The 16,142-nt window shown below is 35.9% G+C and overlaps 1 protein-coding gene across 1 annotated transcript in view; it reads right to left on the reverse strand.

Moving 5' to 3' along the window:
- Positions 1-16,142, reverse strand: part of GABRG3 (gamma-aminobutyric acid type A receptor subunit gamma3) — a 772,628-nt gene that overhangs the window by 22,256 nt on the left and 734,230 nt on the right. The window contains exon 7 of the mRNA XM_044667009.1: positions 1,110-1,262. Within this exon, the coding sequence (XP_044522944.1) occupies positions 1,110-1,262 (153 nt within the window). The remainder of the gene's footprint in view (positions 1-1,109; positions 1,263-16,142) is intronic.

Here is a 16,142-nt window from a genome sequence, read left to right on the forward strand (position 1 = left end):
TTGCAAAATTATATCTAAATATATGTGGATCTAGATATCAAACCTTAAAGTGCTACGAAGATGTTAGCTATTATTATAATACCATTATTTGCTATCAACATATATAAGTAATAAAGTTTACCTATATTTTATTACTTTTAAAGTATTACTATATATAAACATATATTTTCTTATTAAATCACATGATTGCTTATCATATAATTACTGCTTATTAGTAAAACTTTCCAAGTTTGAGAGAAGAAAAAGGCTTTGGATGAAGATGTAGTTACTATTAATTTACCGTGGGAGAAAAATGTTAACATTTTCAGTTTCGCAGCAGAGGGATATTCCATCAAATGCAGAAATTTAGATTAAGCTTTCTACTTAAAGTACATATCAATGAATTAAAATTGTATTCTTTATAGAAAGCGAAGAGAAGGTAATTTGGTAAAATCTATGGGGAACAATTCTCTCTCATATCAAAATGCAAGAAAAAAATCCTTACCATCATTAAAATACCTGATTTAATTTATAGAGTATAATGTTGTATAATTCTACAATTGTTTAATCCAAACTCTATATTGGATTTTAAGGTTCATTTCTATTGTCTGAGGTTAATTAATACTATATCTTTGACATGTTGGTTATTCTTAAAAATAGTGACCATTATATCTTTCCTGGTACTTTTACATTAAACCAACATTTTTCTTTATTAGAAATTACTTTAACTATATTAGCTTTTTGATCATCAAGACTTTGCATCTAGTCCTATGTGTTCAAATGAAAAAATGGAGAACTTGGAACTTGGTAAATTAAGTGACATTCCTCAGTCCACCAAGACACATAAATTCTCTCTGAAGAAAAGAAATGAAAGGCATTCATCTTAAGCATCTTCTGGAACATTCCATGATTTCTTGTTCTATCTTAATAGAAGTGCCATGTAATTCAAGCATATAAAGGAATTGTGTAGACTATTGGCCCAGATATAAAAATATTAGTTGTGGAATAGAGCTTATAAAATTGTCTTAATTTGTTTTTAAATTGTTTCCCTTCAATGGAAAGATTTTCTGTCCTCTTTTTTTCTATTCAATAACAGAAAATGACATGAACAAAGTTGTTTAGAATCTTACCTAAGGCTGTCCTTGCTGGTGTGGCATCTTTTTTAATCCAAAAGGACACCCAGGATAAAACGACTGTTAGTATACAGGGAATATATGTCTGAATAGTGAAGTAGCCCATTCTTCTGCTCAAATCAAAGTAAATAGTCATGACTACATAATCACCTGCAGTAAAAAAGTACATATTGGATAAGGTAAAGTAAATTAAATTGCATGCATCAACAATGAGTTTAATTCAGGCTAGCAAATTTAATTATCACATAATTTTAATTTATTATATAGTATATTGAGCAGTTCATTCTCATTACAAAAACACATGATTATGTCTTTTACTCAGTCTTTTGACAGAAATACCTGTGTGAATATCCTTTAGATGTTTCATCAGGGCATGAAATTGACCCTGGTTTCTCAACAGTGGATTTTAAGCTTTGGCAGCATCTGTCATACTGAAAAGACATTGACTATAACCCCTGGAATAGATTGAGTCTGTTTTCTGAGTGTCATCCTGACTATATAGAGTGAGTCTTATAAATAGTAGGTTGGCTACAAGGTCAGGAAAAGGGGTGAGGGACTCCAAAGAGAACAAACAAAGAGGAAGAACTCCAATTAATTCAAGAATACTTATATTAGCTCTTTCTGTAGGGGAAAAAACCCTTAAAGTAAAGGAGTCTTCATTAATTAGCAAATGGGTAAACAAGTTATAATAAAGGAATAGAATGGTGTGCTTTTATATTATGCAGGAGAGAGTTTCAGAGAAACTTGAGAAAACTTGAATGAACTGATGAAGAAGGAAGTGAGCAAAATCAGGAGACTATTCCCATGACCATGATAATAATATGGTAAAAGTGAACAATTTTTATTAATAACTGATCAAGCCAGTGGTCCATAATGTTGCCAGAGGAATAAGGGTGAAGTATGGTTCTTGCCTCCTGATAGCATGGTGATAGACTGATTGTAAAATCAGAAGCAGATTTTTGGATTGAATTTGTTTTAAAATTGAATCTTGTGCTAATCCCCCTGACTACTGGCATTTCTAGTCAGGATAGTCCGTTTATAGTGTAAAAGATGGGGCACCAGGGTTGTTAAAATATAGTCTAAATGGTTTGTGGGTACACACACTGGGTTGAAGGAGAGACAGGACCAACCAGGATAGGGAGACCAAGGTTCATTACTAAGCTTGTAACTGTCAAGAATGGCAGTTAGGTCAATGGACATCCAGCTCACCACTAGGCCAGGGTCTATGGAACCAGCAGGCAAGGTAAAGGTTTTTAACAGTTTAATTATGAGTAACTGAAAAAAGATGGGCTAGGGGATTCTGCACTTGAAAACCGAAAGGGCAAAACCACAGGGCAAGGGGAGGACTTGACTACTCTAATCCTAATTGACCTAAGCCAGGCAGGGGCCAAAGGAACAGTTCTGGAGTCACAGGGAAGGCTGCTTCAAACCTAGTTCCAGCCAGGTTTGACCAACACAACTAAAGGGCCTGAGGGTGGCTTTGGGGCTCACTGTTATCCAAGGATGATTACAGGTTGCCAAGAGCCAAGGTGATCCAAGGTACCCAGGTAGAGAGTGTGAGCTTGAGATGCTGTCCACCAGATCCCAAAACCCTTCTCCACTTGGGGCAGCTCTGCAGGTCTTGTCTACTTGCTGAAAGCCTTCACCACTCAAGATCCCAGGGAATCTGGATGCAGGGTTTCCTTAGCTCTAAGATCTCCCAGGGCTAGCAACAATTTATGACAACCACTAATGGAGTCTCTCTCAGAGCACAAACCCTACTTCCTGCTCCTTCATTCCATCTTGGAATCCTCCAGCCCTTCCTGCTAGGTTCAACACTATTATTAACTAATCTTTCTCACAACAATAGGTAGGGATAATAGCAGAAAATAAGATTGCAAAGGGGGACTTGGAAGGTAAGCACAAACTCTCCCAAAGATTAAAATAGCATAATCTACAAATTATATCACCTATTCATCTATTAATCACAATTTATATCCTTGTGATACATACTGAATCAGCAGAAGTTTTCTAGGTGCTGCTTTTGGGGTCTTTTGGTCCTAGATCATTTGCATATGTTAAGGAACTAACCAGAAGGAGGTCCAGAGAGGAATATGTCCATTTCTCAAAAGAAAACAAACATCTCTATAAAAGAGAGACCTCAAACTCCTGCCCCTTTCCATCAGGTCCTTGCTGCCTACTGCTCCAAACTCTAATCCATGACTACATGAATAACTCTTTTCCCCCTTCCCACTGCTACCTATTTCCCTTCACCATCCCATTCCCCTTCCCACTCCCCTTGCCATCTGCCTCTGTACCCTTTTCACTGTTTGTCTTTGTACCTTCTGTGCTTTATTTATTTATGTTTGTTTTTAGAAACCCTTACTTTCCATCTTAGCATAAATACTAAGCATCAGTTCCAAGGCAGAAGTGTAGTAAGGGATAGGCAATTGGGATTAAGTGATTTGTTCAGGGTCACCGAGCTAGGAAGTTTCTGAGGGTAGATTTGAATTCGGGTTTTCTATTCACTGAGTCCCTTAGGTTCCTCTTGTGCCTTTTAAAAATATGATTGTCACCCTATTTTCCACTGCTAATTATGACTAATTATGACTTTCCCTGGCAAGTACCCAAAGCTGGATGTCTTACCCCAGTCCAGGATATCACAAATGAATTATAAATTCAGAAGCAATAAAAGGATTGACTTTATTTCAATATCCTTATTTGTTACAATGTTATTTTTTCCCTAGTTTGGAGAGAAGCTAAGAGTAAAATAAAATACTTGATAATGGGAAAATTAATTAAAATGTAAAAAAGAGACAGAGGAACTAATAATTTAGATCAGATGATACACTGAGGAAAGTCATGATGGAGGTAATATAATCCTGAAAATATGGAGCAAACAGTTGACAAAATGTCATAGGATATGGAAGATAGCTAACAACAACAACAACAATAACAACAAAATCATAAAAAATATTTAACAATCAAAGTGACTGGAGACATAAATAACTGTCAAAATATATACCTATTTTATCACTTCTGCAAAATCTTTTAAAGCAGGATTCATATTCATATTTTTAAAGTACCCTTGATGAAAATATGAAAAGGAACAAGGAAGGCTTCGTTTAGGAAATTATTCTCTATTGCTGACTGTGCCTTTGCAGTTACAGAGTTGACTTAAGGAGGCAAAAAAACACAGGATCCCATTGTGTTTATTATTTGTTGATAGCAAAAACACATTTGGCTCAGGACAAAAATCAGTTCTAAGGCTGCTCCTTTAAGGTTTTCTCATGCATACATCAAGATCATAGAGGATAGTTGATAAATACAACCACAGAGATAATTATGTTTAATAGTTTTCTATTAATGTCAAAGAAGGTATTAAACAGGGGGATTTTAACTTACCAAAAGTGTTTGCCTTCAAGATAAATTATGTCTTATGCAAAATCCAAAAGGAAGAAGAATACTCTATTGACTTTAAGGTCAAAGAATGAACAGAATTTTCTTTTAAGAGCTGGTAGAGATCTTAGAGGTCGTCTAGTTCAAATTTTCATTTTACAGATAAGGAAACAGGCTCAGTAAGGACTAGTGTCTTGAGCCAGGTCTCACTGGGACAAAATGACACAGCTGTGGTTTGAACCCAAGCCCCTGGCTCACAGTCCTGGATTCTTTCCACTCTGCTTCCTATCAGAAACAGGAGCTCACTGAACTTCTGAAAGGGAAGTCACTTTCTCAAGGTCACGAAGCTCGTTGAATGTCAGAGTTAAGATTTAAACTTTAAACATTAAGAAAAAAAAAGTGAGGTCCTTCTCAGTAAGATATGTGGGTTTTAAAAGATTGTGCAAGTGGGGGAACTCTCTCTCCTAGCATGCCCCAGGGGTCCCTCCCCTCTACTTCCAGGTGTGGGATTGGTCTTGAGTGGACCAGTCCCATGCTAGGGGAGGGACCACACTCCCACTTACTGGAAAGGGATTGGTCCTGAATTGGACCAATCCTGAGCCTGGAAGGGGCCTTTGAATCTGAGAAGATGGGGGTGGGGTGTGCTTGCTCTTTTATGAATGAGGGTGGTGAATGGGGTTAAAAGTATGAAAGTGAGTAGATTTCAGAGGGGGAAACTCTGGTTGCTTTTGTTTAAATAAAGCTTTAAAAAAGATCAGAGTGAGAGAGGAGTTTTTCTTTTAGCTTTTTCACAGATACATAGATATGTAAAAAGATTAGTCAAATAATTCATTCAGTAATGATCTTTATTAGAAGCATCTAGGAAGTATAGTAGAAAGAACACTCAGCCTGAAATTCAGAAGGGCCTAGGTCCGAGTTCAAGTCTAGCATCTAACAGCCTTAAAAGCTGTATAACCTTGAAAGATTCCATTAACCTTGGTCTTCCTTAGTTTCCTCAACTATAAAATGGGGTTAGAATAGTACCTCCCTCACAGGGTCATTGTAAAGATCAAATGAGAGAATGTCTGTAAAGATCTTAGCATAGCCGGGCATACAGCAGGTCCTTCCTAAATGTTTATTTTTTTTTTCTCCCTTCCCCCTAAATGAATGAAAAATACCTATGGGTGATACTATGACATGCAATTTCTTGGCTAGGTGACTGAATTAAGCCATTGGTACAAAGATTTGGGATGGATATGGAGAGCAGACAATGAATGGGCCTAGAATTGAGGAGTGATACTTGTGATAGTGCATAAATGGAAGATAATCTCAGGAAAAAAGGACTGGGGTAATGGTAGAGATGGGAACAAAAGCTTCCTACTGAAAATGGGAAGCCAAGAGGCAGAAGTGAAGAAAAACAAAACAAAACAAAACAAAACAATATTCCAAATATTGTGGCAGCCATTGCAAATTTATTTTGGAGTTAGGAGATTTAATGGAAGATGTAAGGACAGCAGGTAGTCTGGAGTGCATGAAGGGTAACATAAGACTAAAAAGACTGGAAAGGTAGGAAGGAGAATGCTGTGAAAGATTTTCAAGGATTTCATATTTTATCTTAGGTAATAGGGAGCCATGGGAGTTTATTAAGTTGGGGAGGAAAGGGGTGACATTCTGATCTGTGCTATAGGAAAATCTGAAGTAAAGGATAGATAGGAGTGGGGAGACATGCTATATAAGTGGAATATATATATATATATATATATATATATATATATATATATATATATATATATATATAAGACTATCACAAACGTCCAAACAAGAGGTAATGAGAGCCTAAGCTGGGGTGGTGTCTGTATAGAGGAGACAAATAGGAGAAATACTGCATATTTCAAAATCACAAGATCTGCCAGAAGACAGGAAATGTGAAGTGATTATGCTTAATAAGTCTGTTAATAAGGTCATATCATAATGTGATAATTATATGAACATAGGGTATAAATATATTAAAATATTAAATACATAATAATTATAATATATAATTACACTATAATATAATAATAAGGTTAATAAGTCTGTCAGTCAACAAGAATTTATCATACATTTACCTCATGTCTAACACTGTGCTAAGTGTTGGGAATACAAAGAAAGCCAAAAACAGTACCCCTGACCCAATAGGAGCTATGGAAAGTGTAAATAGAAGACAAACTCAGAGGAAAGGCATTAGCAGTGGGGGAAATCAAGGTTATCCAATAGATGAGATCACAGATCATAGAAGTGTTGAAGTTAATTTGATATGAATATCTTCAATGATGGCATATTACTGAAAATTAGGTTTGTGATTCAAAGCACTTCCATTTACCACCATTGAATATACTTCAAATTATAGGCAGTGGATTCTGAAGATTTCCAAAATGAGAATCCCCAAATGGTCTAAGTAAACACAACATGACTGCAATATCTTTAAACTGGTTCAAAATGATTTGTTAGAAGAGCACACATACTGTACTTTCCGTTATGTAAATCTGAATATATTTATCAGGAATTCAGGTATAATGTTTTATGGTTGTTATTCATTCAATTTAGCCATTCCTTTATGTCCAATTCTTTGTGACCCCATGGACCAGAGCTATTTATGGGGTTTTCTTGGTAAGGATGCTGGAGTGGTTTGCTATTTCCTTCTCCAGTGGATCCAGAGGATCCTTTTTGTCAGGCAATTAGAGGCTAAATGACTTGCTCAAGGTCCCACAGCTGGGAAGTGTCTTCCTGACTTTAGTCTGGGTGCTTTATCCGCTATTGCTTTATCCACTTAGTTGTCCTCATTTTATAGTTATTTCATACTATTTTATCTTGGACTTAAAGAATGAAAATGAGTTCAAATTATCCTAGTTTTAGACATGGAAGAGACAGAGATAATTCAGTCCAATCTCCTTTATTTGTCAGTAAGGGAACTGAACCTCATACAAATTTTTAAAAACTGACCTAAGGAATTGTCCTTTTCCAAGATTTGCAACCATATACCCAGAACAATATTTGCAACAAAATAAACCAAAACAAAACAAAAACTAACTTTTTGGCACAAGGGACAACTTGGTATCATTTAAAACACTGCACAATTTTAATATAAATCCACCCTGGCTCCATACTTTCATCCTCCTATTCAGTTTTGGGCCTAACTCATTACCTTTCTCCAGGGCCCGTCCCAGAAAAAAAAAATGGATATCCATACATTCTGTAAAGAACTAATTCCTAAAACTTTCTTCACCAAATTAAGTACAACTTTCTAAATATTTTATGTTTAGGAACTCAACAGTTAGAAGACATATAATCTTAAAGAGCTAAATTCAATAATCATGTTTGCTTTCTAATGTATCTAATGAAATAAGTATATAATTTTACTTTAGACACCTTCTAACTCCATGCCTATTTCAAGATACGCTTCCAGGAAAAATGTTTTATAGAACTCACTGTTACATTAACATTGATCTAGAGATTTTGAGAAATAAGTTAGAGATGTCTCAACTTGTGTTGCTCAGTTTTCACTTCACAGAAGGAATTAAACTTTCATTATTCCTTCCACATAATTCCCCTTATAACTTACCTAAAGGCATAGCCAGATTACTCATATTCCTCTCACACTAAAGAATCTAATCAAATCAATCCATGCAAATGCATTCACTCATTATGAATTCTCTGCTTATCATCTCAGGACTGCTTTTAGCACTGAGTTCCCTCAGGCAGAATTTTCACTTTAGTACAGAAACTAACACATGATGTGGGATTCCAAATGTCCAATGAATGAAAATGATAGAGCTTCTATTTGATTGTTAGAAGATACAGAACAGTCCTCATAAAAGTTGGAAGCTGATGAAATCCACAGGCTTATCAAGAATAATAATCATAATAAAACATAATATTATAGGAAGGAATTTGATGAATTTACTTAATTCAGCTTCTGGTTAGAAAAATCTCAATTCTATAAAGATACTCTCCTCTTCTATAATCAAAAAGAGGATGAAGGGCAGATTTCAAATTCTATGATAGGTTCTGGTTCTTGCAGATGTGAAGGCAAACATGAAAAATAATCCTTGCCTTCAATGAAGTTAAATTCTACTGGTGTTGAGCTATACAATTTGTAAACACAGGAATACACCGGCTAATTTGAAAAGAAAGGAGAAAGGACTTCCAGTTAAGGGGATTAGGAAAGAATTTCCATAGGTGATGTCACTTTAAAGTGCTATGAAGCCTTGAAAGAAGATAAGGAAAGATGAAGTTGGGGTAGAGATGGAGTGTATGATATTTGGGACAGCTTGTGCAAAGCATTAGATTCAAGAAGCTGCCTACAGGAATTAAGCAGGCTAGTTTTCCTGGAAACTAAAGTACACTAAAAGAGTGATGTATTAATAAGGCTGGAAAGATTGTATTGAACCAGTCCATGAGGAGACTTTAACTGCCCTTCATCCTCTTTTATTATATAAAAATATAATTTGATATATACATATATACGTATATAATGAAATAAACACCTGAAAGAATAAAATTATCTCCCTGATGTGGGTTTGGTACAGGATTGGGTATAGGTGCTAGTAACAGTGGGAAACAGGGTATCTTCTGGGGTAAAAACACTGTGGTTCCTTATGGTGCCAATCAGGGTATTTGGGAAAGGAGCTTACAAGGAGAGTATTATATATTATAGAATTTTAATAAATACTGGGTCAGGAATGGAAGGGAATGGGTAGACTATACTAAGATACTAGGGTCTCCTCCCAAAAGTCTAGGAGGAAGACATCTACACCATCCAGCTACAAACTAAAGAACTGCCTTAACTCTAACTAGAGACTGGATGGTGAGCAGGTCCAGCTGTGTAGGATGGGGTTTCTCACATATGAGTCCAAGAGCTACATGATCTTCTGAAGCTGCTTCAACCAAAGTCTTGATGATCAGCTGGTAAATCCAAAATAGGAGAGAGAGTGAGGATTTTGAACCAGTGTCCACCATTGAGTCCAAACTTCAAAATTCAACATTACTCCTTCACAGGGTCTCTTGATTGTAGATGGTATCAAGTTAAATCAGGAACCACAGCAAGGGAACTATAGCTCTCTTCATACAGGGAATCAGTGAGAGTCTAACTGACAACTTGCCAGTCTTCCAAAGTTCTGGAATGTGCCCCCCTGTCAATTAATCCTACTCTCTGCTAAGCTAAAATCCCTATTACAATATATACATATACATGTATATGTATATTTATATCTTTATTCTGTAGGCAACTGAAAGTCAAAGGAAGACTTTGGGAGAGATAGTATTATGGTTGGACTTATTATTTACGAAGATGAATTTTTTTAGATGTATATAGAGAAAAACAAAAGCCAGGCATCCAGTTAGGTAACTCTTGTTATAATTAATATCAACCAACAAATCAATAAGCACTTATTAAATAACTACTGACAGTTTTTTTATTACATGCTAAGGATACAAAAATAAATAAACAAAAAGAAATAGTTCCTTTCTTCTAATTCAGATGAGAGGTTAGCAAAAACTAGGGTAAAAATACAAATAAAACAGCAACAATAATAAAAATATTAATCAGAATAATAATTACCACTTACATAGTGATTCAAATTTTAAAAAATGTTAATACATGTTATCTCATGATGGCCTTGTGTATAGAGAGAAGATGGGAAATAGATATTGTGGGGACATGATAACTGATTATTTAAAAGGGCTAAAGAGAAGGTGATGACTGATATTGTGACCAAGATAAATGGAAGGGTAGTGCAGTTCACAATATAAATGGGAAAATTTGGTGGATACAGGAAGCAAGATAATGAGTTCCATTTCAGACATGTAGAGTTTTAGATACCTGTGGGTATTGTCCAACCAGCTGTCAGTGATATGGAAAAGGAGATCAGAAGAAAGACTGTAGATACATATTTTGATCAGAGAGGCATTTGCACAGAGATGAATTTTAATAACTGAAGCCATGAGCCAATGAGATCACTAAAAGATATCACAGAGAGGGAATAGGAAAGGACCCAGGTCAGAGGGTCTAGGGAACGTCTTCCAGTATATGGGAGAAAAGTAATTACTCCAAGAGATCATTTTTATTACCTGGTAACCCAAGGGGTATCCCACTGCCTTAGTCAAAAAAGTTGGAGATGTTTTCTTTCATCTACTACCAAATTTTAAGCAAGTTTGTAGTTTAGCACCAAGTGTGAATATGAGAAAAGAAGTAATATCCTTGATTTGGAGACCAGATTAAAAAAAATGTTCTTTAGTCTTGTGACATCAACAAAGTTATTTTACTTATTTCTGAAAAGCCTAAAAGGTTTTGTTCTTTTTTCTCCGTAGTGGATATACCTGTTACTTGCAATGCCTATTATATTTACCGATATTACTTACATCCATTCCATCCACTATGGAAATAAATGAAGAAAATAGTTTTTAACACTTTTATAATACTGAGAACAAGTCAAATATACTCTTACGTAAACTACTTGAATTACCAAAATAATGCCCCACTGAAAAAAAAATGACAATGAATAAAAACTAGCTGAATCTCTAATCCATGTTAGAGGTCAAGAGCCTGGATGATGATCTAGCAAAAGATATTGAGGAGTAGTCAGATCAGCTGGCTTCTCTTTTGTCAAGTGAAGATTCTATAATGATAATTCTTTAACAAAAATCCTTTACCTTCCATCATAGAATCAATACTGTGTATGGCTTACAAGGCAGAACAGTAAGAGCTAGGTAATGGAGGTTAAATGACTTGCCTAGGGTCACTCATTTAGGAAGTGTCTGAACCACATGAACCGAGACTCTCATCTCTAGGCCTGACTCTCTTTAAGCTGAGCCACCTTGCAGCTACTGATATATCTTAATGAGGGTCTTATTTTATTTGGATTATAGAATTTTTTTACTTCTAAGGAATGGAAAAAGAGATGGCAAAAGCATATATGTGTGGTGTATCTATCTAGTGTGTAATTAGAAATCTTGTACCTTTGAACTAACTACATGACCCAGGAGCCCACTCAAGTGGGTGAAACCACACTGACAATTCTTTCAAGCTAATCTTTAAAAAGTATCTCATTTTGATTCAGAGTGAAAGGAGCAGAACCAGAAGAACATTGTACACAGAGACTGATACACTGTGGTACAATAAAAAATAATAGACTTCTCTACGAGCAGCAATGCAATGATCCAGAGCAAGGCTGAGGGACTTATGAGAAAGAAAACTAGCCACATTCAGAAAAAGAATTGTGGGAGCCGAAACACAGAAGAAAAACAATTGCTTGATCACATGGGTTGATGGGGATATGATTGGGGATGTAGACTCCAAATGATCACCACAGTACAACTATTAATAATATGAAATTAGGTCTTAATCAATATAAAACCCAGTGGAATTGTGTGTTGGCTATGGGGAGGGTGTGTGTGTGCAGGGGGGCAGGGGTAGGGAAAGAACATGAATCATGTAACCATGGAAAAATATTCTAAAAAAAGAAAAAATAGAAATAAATAAATAAATGAAATGAACAAATAAATAAATGAAACCAAAGAAATCAAGAAATTAAAAAAAAAAAAAAGCACTTCAATTGGGGCAGCCAGGTCACTGGGTGGATTGAGAGCCAGGCCTAGAGATGTGAGGTCCTAAGTTCAAATCTGGCCTCAGACACTTTCTAGCAATGTGACCCTGGGCAAGTCACTTATACCCCATTCCCTAACCTTACTGCTTATCTGCCTTAGAACCAATACACAGTATTGATTTTATTTTATTTTTAAAATTTATTTATTTTTATCTTTTTTTAATTTTATTTTTTAGAAAAAAAAATTTCCATGGTTATATGATTCATGTTCTTACTCTCTCCCCAACACCTCCCCCACCTTAGACGACATGTATTTCCACTGGTTTCTTCATGTGTCATCGATCAAGACCTATTTCCATATTATTGATAATTGTACTAGGGTGGTCATTTAGAGTCTATTTCTCAAATCATATCCGCATCAACCCATGTGTTCAAGCAGTTGTTTTTCTTCTGTGTTTCCACTCCTATAGGTCTTCCTCTGAATGTGGGTATCGTTCTATTCCATAAATCCCTCAGAATTGTCCTGGGACATTGCATTGCTGCTAGTACAGAAGTCCATTACATTCGATTTTACCACAGTGTATTGGTCTCTGTGTACAGTGGAGGTCTTTCCAGTTCACGTGGAATTCCTTTGAGTACAATAGTATTCCATCACCAACATATACCATAATTTGTTCAGTCATTACCCAATTGAAGGACATACCCTCATTTTCCAATTTTTTGCCAACACAAAGAGAGTGGCTATAAATATTTTTGTACATATCTTTTTCCCTATGATCTCTTTGGGGTACAAACTCAGCAAAAGTTCTATTTCAGATATGTTGAGCTTTAGATACCTATGGGTATTTTCTGACCAGATGTCAGTGATATGGAAAAGGAGATCAGAAGAGAGACTAGAGATACATATTTTGATCTTAGAGTCATTTGCACAGAGACACATTTTAATAACTGAAGCCATGAGCCAATGAGATCACTAAAGGATATCATAGAGAGGGAAGAGGAAAGGGCCTAGGGGCAGAGGGTCTAGGGAAAGTCTTCCAACATATTTTTTTAAAGTACTTCAAAAGGACAGGAGTCAAATTTCCCATTTTACACAATTTAATAGGTAGACAAAGAAAATCAATTTTCACAGGATAAAGAGAAACTGGGAGCAAAACTGCATACAGAGGAGTTCTGGCTGACCACCCCCCTACACATACACACTCCCACACCCACATACTATGACAGGTTCCAAGCCAGAGCATAGACCAACTTCAGGATCTTGGGACCCTGCCTACACCAACAGCAGAGCAACCCACACCTAGACCCACCCCTTGAGGTTCCAGTCCTTGGCACCAGCCTATAGTGAGACCCAAAAGTGCATAGTACTTGGTGCTTTCAAGCTTGTGCTGTGATAAAGCACTTAAACCCAGGGCAAAATATTTAGAGTGTTGAGTCCTGAAAATCATCATTAGAGGAGACAGAATAAGGAGCTTTCTGAACTTCTAGTCCACAAGCAAAAAAGGCTGGGAAAATGAGCAAACAGCAAAAGAAACACTTAACCATAGAAAATTTCTATGGAGATAAAGAGCAAGGGATAGAGTCAATAGAGGTTGGTGAGATATAAGCAATCACATGTAAAATTTCAAAGAAAAATGTGAAAAAAATGAAAGTAAAGAAACAAGAAAATAACAGCTTAAAAAGCAATATTGGTCAACTGGAAAAAGAGGCACAAAAATCCAATGAAGAAAATAATTAAAAAAAAATAGAATTGACCTACTGGAAAAAGAGCCAAAAAATTCAGTGAATAAAAGAGTGCCATGAAAAGTAGAATGAACTAAATGGAAAAGAAGCATCAAAAGATGATGGGAGAAATTCAGTCTTTAAGAATTAGGATTGGGAAAATTGAAGTTAGTGACTTCATGAGACATCAAAAAACAATAAAATATAATAAAGAGAATGAAAAAATAGAAAAAAATGGAAATATCTCATTGAAAAAACAACTGACCGAGAAAACAGATCCAGAAGAGACAATTTAAGAATTATTGGACTACCTGAAAGTTATGACCAAAAGAAAAGCCTGGACATCATATTACAAGAAATTATCAAAGAAAATTTTCCTGATATTCTTGAACAAGAAAGTAAACTAGAAATGGAAAGAATTCATAGATTACCTCCTGCAAGAAATCCCCAAATGACAACTCCCAGGAATGTTATAGCCAAGTCAAGAGCTCCCAAGTCAAGGAGAAAAATAATTCAAATATCATGTATCTCCAGTAAGGATTACACAGGATTTCACAGCTTCATCATTGAAGGATCAGAAGGCTTGGGATACACTATTCCAAGGCAAGAGAACTGTGTTTACAACCAAGAATCTTCTGCACATCAATACTGACTATATTCTTTCAGGGGAAAATATGGTCATTTAATAAAATAGAAGATTTTCAAGCAATTCTGAAGAAAAGACAAGATAAATAGAAAATCTGTTATTCAAATACAAAATTAAGGAGAATCATAAAAAAATTGAGTTGAAAAAGAGTATTGCAGTAAGAGAAATGGGAAGGAAGAAGGAAAATGGAGTAAATTATATCATATAAAAATGTGTGTGTGGGAAAATTATTATAGTGGAGAGGAGAATGAGGGTGGTGATACTTACATAAGTACGGCTGAATCCATTAATCCTGAAGTAGGAAGTGCTAAGGGAATTGAGAAATCAGGATCTATTTAACATAGAGCTGAGGTGGTTTTGCTGTGAGTTTGATGATTCCTCAAGAGAGCTCAGACTCATCCAGAACTCAGATTTATTTTCTCTCTCAAATCCCCTTTTTCATAGCAACCACTAGAGATCCATTGGGCTTTTATTCATTATTACTTCTTTTGCAGTGATGCTATATTACTTTGGTGATACAGGTAGTTTAGGCAGAAGGATATATGATTTGTTCCCAGGATTATAAAGACTCTTAGAACACTGTTTTCTTCAGTAATTTCCATATTGAATGAAATAGGCTCAGACATTTTCAACTGTTGCCTTTAGAGAACAGAGGATATAAGACTGAAAAGAAATTTAGAAATAATTTACTACAAGACTCTAATTTTTATGTAAGAATGTTGAAGCCAGAGAAGTTGAGATTATAATCTCATTTGTAATAATTAGAATCAAAATTTTAACTCTCACCTTTCTACTCTGAGTATAGCACATTTTAGAACACCAGGAAGATGAATCAATGAACAAATGAATGAATGAACAAATTAAAGAATGAATAAATGAAAGGATGAAAAAGCATCAAATGATTTCCATTGGTCTGAAACTGCTCTGCACTTAGGATACAATTTTTTAAAACTTTTATTAATATTCATTTTTAACATGGTTACATGATTCATGCTCCTACTTTCCCCTTCACCCCCCGCACTCCCACCACCCATGGCCAATGCACATTTCCACTAGTTTTGTCATCTGTCCTTGATCAAGACCAATTTCCAAATTGTTGGTAGTTGCATTGGTGTGGTAGTTTCAAGTCCACACCCTCAATCATGTCCACCCCGACCCATGCATTCAAGCAGTTGTTTTTCTTATATGTTTTCTCTCCTGCAGTCCTTCCTCTGAATGTGGGCAGCGCTTCTTTACCATATATCCCTCAGAATTGTCCTGGGTCATTGTATTGCTGCTGGTACAAAGGTCCATTACATTCAATTTTACCATAGTATATCAGTCTCTGTGTACAATGTTCTTCTGGCTCTGCTCCTTTAGCTCTGCATCTGTTCCTGGAGGTCTCGCCTGGAACTCCTCCAGTTTATTACTCCTTTTAGCACAATAGTATTCCATCACTCGCATATACCACAGTTTGTTCAGCCATTCCCCAATTGAAGGACATACCCTCCTTTTCCAGTTTGTTGCCACCACAAAAAGCACAGCTATAAATATTTTCGTACAAGTCTGTTTATCTATGATCTCTTTGGGGTACAAACCCAACAATGGTATGGCTGGATCAAAGGACAGGTAGTCTTTTATAGCCCTTTGAGCATGATTCCAAATTGCCAGCCAGAATGGCTGGATCAGTTCACAACTCCACCAGCAATGTATTAATGCCCCAATTTTGCCACATCCCCTCCA

The sequence above is a fragment of the Gracilinanus agilis genome, chromosome 3 (genome assembly GCF_016433145.1).
Source record: "Gracilinanus agilis isolate LMUSP501 chromosome 3, AgileGrace, whole genome shotgun sequence".
NCBI lineage: Eukaryota > Metazoa > Chordata > Mammalia > Didelphimorphia > Didelphidae > Gracilinanus > Gracilinanus agilis.